This window comes from Thermobia domestica, chromosome 18 (assembly GCF_964235325.1).
Source record: "Thermobia domestica chromosome 18, izTheDome1.hap1.1, whole genome shotgun sequence".
Classification (NCBI taxonomy): Eukaryota; Metazoa; Arthropoda; class Insecta; order Zygentoma; family Lepismatidae; genus Thermobia; species Thermobia domestica.
Genome location: NC_137471.1, coordinates 88,586,978 through 88,596,124, shown reverse-complemented (window position 1 = coordinate 88,596,124; position 9,147 = coordinate 88,586,978). Strand labels below are relative to the sequence as shown.

The 9,147-nt window shown below is 36.4% G+C and overlaps 1 protein-coding gene across 5 annotated transcripts in view; it reads right to left on the bottom strand.

The window, feature by feature from the left end:
* Positions 1-777: 777 nt before the first annotated feature.
* Positions 778-9,147, bottom strand: part of LOC145675444 (uncharacterized) — a 49,034-nt gene continuing 40,664 nt past the window's right edge. For 2 of the 5 annotated variants that reach the window (XM_081745865.1, XM_081745866.1), the window contains exons 3-4: positions 8,117-8,330; positions 778-5,003 (exon numbers count right to left, since the gene is read on the bottom strand). In XM_081745865.1, the coding sequence (XP_081601991.1) occupies positions 3,450-3,887 (438 nt within the window). In that variant the 5' untranslated portion in view covers positions 3,888-5,003; positions 8,117-8,330 and the 3' untranslated portion in view covers positions 778-3,449. Of the gene's footprint in view, positions 5,004-8,116; positions 8,331-9,147 lie in introns of those variants that run through there. The other 3 variants (XM_081745868.1, XM_081745869.1, XM_081745867.1) reach the window with 2 other exon arrangements.

The following is a 9,147-nucleotide window of genomic DNA, read 5'->3' as shown; positions in this document are numbered from 1 at the left end:
CATTGACCTGCTGTAGCCACGAAAAATCAAAACATTCACATGGGAAGAAAATAGTCTTCTGAATGGGAAGCACTTTTGACAATTTTGTTTCTCTGGCAATTTTTTTTTTACAAAAATAAAATAAAATAAAAATAAACTATGTTTAAAACAAGTCTTAAAAAATACACGTGTTTAAAACAAAATGTTTAAAACGTATACAAAATTTGTTTCAAATAAAATCAATTGTTTAAAACAAGTTTTAATCATTTGTTTTAAACAAAACAACCCTGGTGGGCACCACATGATCGTTCAAAAAACTACTCATGTCTGCATATTTTCTTACCGCCGCGCGCTTAGGTACACCCTGTCCGTGTAATCTGTCAACTACGTGAAACCGAAATTCTATTTGATTGCTTAAAAGAAATGATTCGTTGCTACTTAGCAGTGGCGGCTGGTACTATATGTTGCATGGTTGTGCAACCGGATATTTTTTTTAATACTAAAAACATTTTTAAGTGTTAAAGTAGTGTATCAGTAAAAAATAAACCTTTGCTCTTCAGCGCAAAACAGTATTGATGCATTTCTGAAAAAAAGTCAATTAAAAAACAGAAAGAAAGAGAGAGATTTACCTTTCCAGTTGCAGCAAACGTTGCCACTGGAAGCAGTAACATTGAGCATATGGCAGCGAGCTCCTATCTCTTAACATGGGGAAGTGGATTTATTCTTGCAACGCTCCTATCTTCCCGTATTGGTCCCTTGCGGTTGCATTTTCTCCGCAACTGGTCAGCTTCTGTAATAATTACGAATTCCTCCGCTTAGCAGCGCTTGACTCAATTGATAGGGTGAGGAAGATACAGACGCGTGGAAGAAAGAAGTTATTAACAAAACATAAACTCGCAAAGAACAAATATGTCTGGTGGTAGCAGGGACGGATCTAGGCTGAAAGTTTGGGGGGCGGTCGTTCGAAGTCAATAGATTTTATTTAACATGTATAATACAAAGGTGAAAATTCTTGGGATAAGATCTATTTTTAAAAAAATCCTATTCGGGGGGGGGGGGGGGGTCAATCGAGTCTCCAAGAAGAAAATGTCTTACTACTGGTCTAATTCCTAGCTCTGTGTCTTTCGTGCACATGATTCCGTGTTCGATTTCCGGCGGAGAGCATAAATTAATATCAAATCATTCACTTCCAATACTCATCTGTCTTCTTTAACCTAATTTGCTGGAATGTTAAACTATTTTTTTTTTCATTTTCAAAGGAAAATATCTTAGATTTTATGCTTCTTTACAGACAAAAAAATACGTGGTTCCTGAAAATGGACTTTTTGTTCCGTATATTTATACAAAGAAATGCTAACAAAATTCATATTGTCGGAGGAGAGAGGTGTTTCTGGACCCTAAAGAAAATAAAGCGGAAAATATTTGCGGTAGCGATGCTTTCTATTCAGAGAAACTTGGCGAGCAGCATTTCCGATTACAATAAAGTCATAGAAAAATTTGAAGCCCGAAAGATCGAAGAAAGACCTTCCATTCTAAAATAATGCATAGTTTATATAATTAAATAATTTTGTTTAACTGCGTGCATGCAATTTTCTTGCTTTTTTTTTCTTTCTTTTCGGATTAACGCCATCATTCATGGCTTACAGCACATACTATATATTCGATTTATCTCGTGTTCAATAACATGAGTGTAGAGGTTTTGTATATAAATAGTGTATAAACGTACATTGATAGTGGTTGTTTGAAAAAAAAGGAAATAGCTTATATATTAAATTAATATTAGAGAAATAATTTAATCAATAATATACAAATAGAGCTTAAAAGACTTTCCTCTTCATATTTCCTGAATATTTCTTGGATAAGACTCAAGAATGCTGGGGGAGGGGAACACTTGTGCGTACGTACATACCTTTGATATTGCAACATTGCAACCGGTGCTTGTACAGACTACGAGCCGCTACTACTACTTAGTATGTTCTCCACCGTTCTAAGAACCGCATCTATATTCAAATTTTGACGTTTTCGCCAAGAAACAAACACTTCCTTATTTAGAAGATCTCTATCGGAACTTACTCTTAAACCTACAAAACCGTGGGGTCTGTATACTTCAGAACGGTAGAGAGGTCGTAATCCATCACGGACGTAATATAATCCATGGGATTTGTTATTACATGTTGCGCCGTTGGTTTTATAACAATTTCCACCCCTTTCATATTGAAACGTGGGTACTCTTTTACACCCCCCCCCCTACAATTTCAAATATATTACACTCTGTTTTATTTTCTCCATGCCCTCGCAATGGGGGTGCTGAGAAATTGTGGGCCGCATGTCTTCTGAATAATGTGCATTATTCACACGATTCATACACGCATTTTCTTCCTCAATTTCCTACAATTTTTGCCACAACATCTCGGTAAAGTCGGTTTCGTTATTTCTTTCGGAATTTTGAATTTCTAATGATTCGTCCAAATTAATTTCATCTAATAGTGCCCAATCAATATGTAATGAGTCATCACCATTATGTTCTGATTGAGCATTTTCCCGATTTCCCATAAATGAAAAAAAAAAAAACTCATATACACTTTTATCACTAACTCGTTCTAACTGTCCCTTCTCAGAAGCCATATAATTTAAATATGACATACATGCCGCATCATACAATCGTTCTTCACGGAAGAAAACATGATTAAATAATTCCATAATGTCCGCTACTGAGCGCACATTATTCAATACGATATGTTGGTTATTCTTAAAATACAAGGTGAGCATAGTCTTGCCTTGATTATAAAAAATTTATTACAGAAGAACCGTTTGACATAATAATAATAATACTGGTCAGTTACATAGGTTAGTATTACACGTTTTTTTTTTAAAGACCACTTGCATTAGACCACTTCAACGTGTGCCCCTTTGGTAGCTCGGAGAATGTCTAAGCGGTATTCCAGTTCCCACCAGGTGTTTTGCAACATGTCTTCTGTCACAGTACCCACAACTGCTTGTATCCTAGCCTTCAGTTCCTCGACGTCAGCAACAGGTGTGGCATAGACTGTCCTTGATATAGCCCCATAAAAAAAATCCAGTAGAGTAATGTCTGGAGAGCGGGGTGGCCAGGGTATTGGACCACCTCTTCCAATCCACCGATCCGGAAATGTGTCATTCAGGAAATCAAGCACTAGCAAACCCCAGTGAAGGAGTGCTCCATCTTGCTGGAAAATTATCCATGGCTGATATTCTTCTAACTGTAGTGTAATGAACAATTGTAAAACGTCTAAGTAGGTGTTCTCGTTAAAATTTTTTCGGTGAAGAAAAATGGCCTAAAATCCGTTATGCACGAGGGCGCACCAAACATTCACTTTTTCGCTGTAACTGTAGAGTAGCATGTGGCATCTCTGATCCCCATATACTGACATTATGCCTATTTACCATTCCACTGACCTGAAAGGTGGATTCATCGCTAAAGCATATGCGATTTAAGTAATCGTTAGATGCATCAATCTGTTGGGAATCTCACTTGCGAATTCTGCACGTCTAGGCAAATCATTCGGTTGCAAGGCCTGCACGATTTGCACTTTGTAAGCATGAAGCCTAAGCCTTTTATAAAGAATTTTCACCACACTTGATTGCGGTAACTGCAGTTCGCGTGATGCTTGACGAGTTGATTTAGACGAACTTCGTTGAAACGCTTGCCGAACACGATCAACAGTTGCCTCACTCACACTAGGCCTGCCACTTCTCGGAAGATCTTCAACCCTGCCTGTTGCTTTAAATCTTTCATACCATCGCTTTATTGATTTCACATCCGGAGGGCTACGGCCATACGAAGTTACAAACTTACGCTGAACACTGATGGGCGATTTGCTTTCGTGATACCACAGCACGCATTGCGCTTTCTCCTGCTTCGATGCCATTTCGCCAACTAATCCGCGCGCGCCAAGTAACGTACTGCGTCACTCTTGGGTAACACTAGTGCCATCTATTGCTCTTTAAAAAACTTGTAATACTAACCTATGTAACAAACCAGAATTTACATTATTCTGTCCAACGATTATTCCGTAATAAATTTTTAAAATCAGGACAGGACTTTATGCTCACGGTGTATAAGTACAAAAGTAGATCACCTACAATTTCTGGAGGCCCAATATACCCTGCTGATTGCAAATCAACTACCTGCTATCAAGTATGTAAGACACGATCAACACTATCTAAGCCTCTCAGCAGTGTTGCCAGATCTACTGATTTTGCAGATCTCCTGCTTTTTCTACGTTCTACTGATCTACTGCGAAAGAAAATGAAAAGTGAACAATCTCTTGCTTTTTCCTTACTTCGAGAAGTTGAAGAAATATTATTATTATTAATATTGAATTTTCAATGTTTCCTCACATAAGAAGACGAAATTTCTCTGTTATAATACACAAAGCTCTGTAGAGCATATAGTTATAGAGCTTTACTGTATATAATGTAAATCCAAAGAATACAACTGTATGTAATTCTCTATATGCATTATGTTAGCGTTTTTATTATTTTACAAGTAAGTATTGTTTAAATTAGGACTTGGGCTGGAAGAGTGGCTTAGATCGTTTCTCCGCGATTGTCAGCAAGAAATCGTCTTACGCCACGGTCACGTGTGACTGCACAACATAGCTACGTTATCGCTACGTGCATGAAAAGTCATTTTCCCACTCCACTTTTCTCGTTCACTACGTTTTACTTCATACATGCGTGTATCAAATAATATTAATATAAATCGGGACTTTTCCCTTTCATTTGCTCAACGTAGTTCATCGGAAATGAATTCTGGATTGCTTGCTTTGACTACTGCCCCTTTAATAATGGCAAATTCTATTGTTCCCCCTTCCGGATTTACATTCAAACGCCACAACTGTATGTGTCTACTGCTTTCTCCTGTTTTTTATCTTCAAATCTCCTGCTTTTCCAACTGACTGGTCTGGCAACACTGCCTCTCAGTCTTCCCTGAAAAATTGCTTCGTCAACAACGTTAACGTCTTTAAGGTAAAACTCCATTTCTGTAAAGTACAAGACGAAAAGTGCAATCAATATATGTATACAATGAATAAAAACCTGAAAACGAACAAAATTTTGAAAATAATAATAATAATAATAATAATAATAATAATAATAATAATAACACCGAATGTTAGTTTATCTCTGCTTAGTTGATACACGTCTTTCACTGTTTTCTGCTTTTCTCCTTGTTTCTAACGGATTCTATTTGCTTCACCATCTAAAAAGAATAACAGAACAAATTAGGAATTAGTTACTTACCATATTACGACTTTTCAAATTACAAAAATAACATATATAATATTCAAAGTAGCATTAACGTTCCCAACTACATATGAAATGCATTGGCTTTGACTGTGACAAACACCGATTCGATTCGCGGTGCAGATTCTGCTGACTCCCTGTCCAATATAAGTTTGTTCTTACACAATAAAGTTAATACCATTTTATAGTCACATATAAGTGAAAAGTCCGCAATGCCAGCAAAAAGTTTAGCGTACGGTTTTCCATGTAGGAGAGCCCTGGTTCAGTTTCCAGTGAGTCTGTTGACTCCCTGTCCAATATAAGTTTGTTGTTACACAATTTTTTAAGGAACTTCTCGATGGAAACTTATTGAAAGGCAGGTTCCTTACAGTTGACAAAAAGCAGAGTCGCATGCCCATTTATAGACAGTTTTTGAACACTTTCAAACGCAATTCGAGCTATTTTGTGTGGCGTTCTGTAACGATTACTGAAACCTTGTTTCAAATTGAAAGCACGGACTAATTATATTGAACTTTTGTTGCCGAAAGTACTCCGTTATAAAAGAAGTTTCCTTGTTTATAGAAGTCAGGGCCACAATTTTATTAGATTTCCATGACATAATATCGATTTCCTGTGTGGAGAGAGTGAACGACACAATTGTAGAATGAGATTATCGTTTACTTTCAGCATTGAGGGTAAATAATAGGCGTACTTAGAGCGGGATTGGAACTATTGTAATGTGGTCGAATGGAAAGGCGCTCTCGACCAAAGGGCGCACTGGTAATCAATTGGAAGAAGAACTTTAAGACAGAAGTTTTACATTTTCATCCTAAAAATGGACGTAGGGAAAAGTCCGAAATAACTAAGATTTCCTAATAACTAAGATGTACTTTGTTTTTACAATATTTACAATACCTGTGCTTAACTCTCTTCAGATAATTCTCAATAATTTCAATTAAAGGAATACACTGTATATTATAATTTAGAAGTTGATAAAAATGTACTGTACCTAAGCAATACTTTTTATTCCACAAAGGAACTTATTATTGTAATGTTAGTATATCACAATAGCTCTATTATTCTGCGGTGTGTTAATATCCCTTCTAATATATTAAAAAAAAAGAATGTTTCCAAAACTGACTTGTTACTAAAACAAATTTTGCAGACCCAATGTATTTGCTGTAAAACAAACCACCTTAAGTGCTTCGAGAAAGTAACTTATTGACGGAAGTTCTAACGGAAGATCTTTTCCGCAAAATTCCTCTCAGGAGATATTATTTAAGTTAATTACGAAGTCCATTCATGTGTACTGCGTTATTATGGGTCGATTTTGAAAGTTCCGCCTTAATATGTCTAATAATTGACACGCTACGGTCATAAACTTGCTACTATGGTAAGCTTTTTTTAAACCCACAAGTGCAAGTTTTCTAGGAGGGCGGTTATAGTTACATACTCCTGACTCATGCAAAAGAAAAATAAGTTTATATCAAATGAAGAACATTTGTAAAGTTAGTTTTGCTGACCATTCAGATATTTTATTATTTAATGTCAAACCACATGACGCCTCAGTAGATATTTAATATGGTTTTGTGTATTTTCTTTTCTTGAAACATGATAAACTCAAAAACCACTTGTTTCTGACATAAGACCTCCAGTATAAGTCCAATATGCTATTCAAATTTAGCGTCTCTTTTAAGAGGCGAAGCTATACAAGTTGTGGACCTACATTTAAAAATATATTTCGAAGCATCATGTTGCGTTCAATGCTTCCCCAGCAACGAAGAACCCACAACACCGTGGAGTACAGCACACGTATGAGACACTTGTAAGAAGACAGTCTTATCGAGATAGAACCTTCAGACAGTATTTGATATTATCTGCTATAATTTTCAAATGTCTCTAGAGGAAAAAATGAAATCTGTAAGTTTAACGTCCCACGGTTATGCCGGTTAGGCTAAAGAAGACGGTGATAATGAGAAATGAGGAAAATGGTGGAATGAAGAAAGTGGGAGGAAACCGGAGAACCCCGAAAAAACCCGCGAGCACGGTGTTTCTCCACCACAAAGTCGACACGGCGCGAGCTGGGATCGAACCAGGGACCCAAGCACCGGAGGTGAACGCTCTACCAGTGAGCCACCACGCCCCCCTCTCTAGAGGAAGTTTTCAACGAGATTATATATGAATAAGCTACAATTTCAAAGCTATAGAATATGGCACATAATATTTTTACTGCCAACAAACGACAAGCATAATACGAGAAAACGAGACTGATCGTTCCTTCAGTTGTATGTCCAATGTTATTTTGTTTTTTTTTTACACACACTTATCTTGCCATGCAACAGCACCTGCATTATTAAAGTACTCCAAAAATTGTTCGCGTATTTCCTTAGCACTACTACTTAAATGGTTTCCACTTATACTCTCAAATCCGTTAAGTTACATTCTGCCGGCTCACTTTCTGGCTCACCACTTGTTTGAAGATAAAGATTGCTTTTTCTCCACTAAAAAGTTGTGTAACACAGAAGTGACCAATATAATTAATTCCATCTTTTCCACAGCCAAATTAATACACAGCCAAATTAATAGAAGATAGTAAAACACGAAATATGTTAGCTAGTATTCCGAAAGTGTTCTCCACTACTCTCCTAGCCCTGGACAGTCGATAATTGTACACCCTCCGTTGTTTAAGAAGCCCATTGTTAGGAAAGGGTTTCGTAAGTCTTTTTTTTAGTGGAAACGCTTCGTCTCCGATCACAATAAAAGGAATTGGCGTCTCTCGCCCAGGTAATTTCCTATCGGCAGGAAAATCAGAATTTTCATTTTGAAGAAATTCGCAGAGTTTACTTGCTCTGAACACACCATTGTCACTTACCCTGCCATTTCTGCCAAGATCAAAGCATAAAATTCTGTAATGTGCATCTACCAAGGCAAGTAGAACGATACTGTCGAAACTTTTATAATTTCGACAAAATGTTCCTGTGGATCTAACAGTGTTTGCCGTCTAGAGCACCAATACAATTCGGGAAATTCCATTTCTCCTGAAATTCCTTGGCAATATCTTCCCACTCCTGCACAATATTCGGAATCTGTAATGCAAATAATGAAGACTAAATGAAGAATGTTAGCTCTACAAATAAACAATAATTTACATTACTTTTTTTTTTCCTTATTCCTAGTAGAATTTTGACCACCAATCCTATTGCATTCGACGCTTAGACAGTATGAAGAGTTTCGGGTTTACAAAAATGTTTACAATTTATTCATCTTTTTCCTCACGAAAACTAAAATAATGAATAAGATATTAAAATTTTAGTGTTCAGTATATGTTCTACACATTAATTCATAACTGGGAGTGTCAATCAAAACACAATCTACGAATTCTTAACACGTGTAACGTACCGATTTTATCGGTAACGATACATTATAGTTGCACGTGGTTTGAATTTTTCGTTTTAGGTTGTGTTAAGTTATGTGCAATCTGTTATTATAAATGTTTAATTTGTTATTATACGTGTTGCGTATGAAGTTATTAATAGTCCCTTTTATTTAATGTTTAATACTATTATGATCGTAATCTCTATCTGCGCCATAAACATAGGATATGTTATTGTCCCTAGGAGTTTAGTAGGCTTGTACTACTAGTGTTTATTTACAATGTATATAGAGGTTATCATTATTGCCCCGTATATTGTATACCTGCAGACCATGTTAGTGGAGAGCAAAACTTATTAAATAATTAGTACGTACAGGTAATCGTATGATTAAACTGAACAGATAATATAATTTAATATAATTATCCATTGCAATACTACTTTAGAAACGTGCGTGACCTTCTAGTTTCATAACAAGGCATGGCGCGACGAATGCATATTAATGTGAACTACCCTGTTACGTGAAATGTAC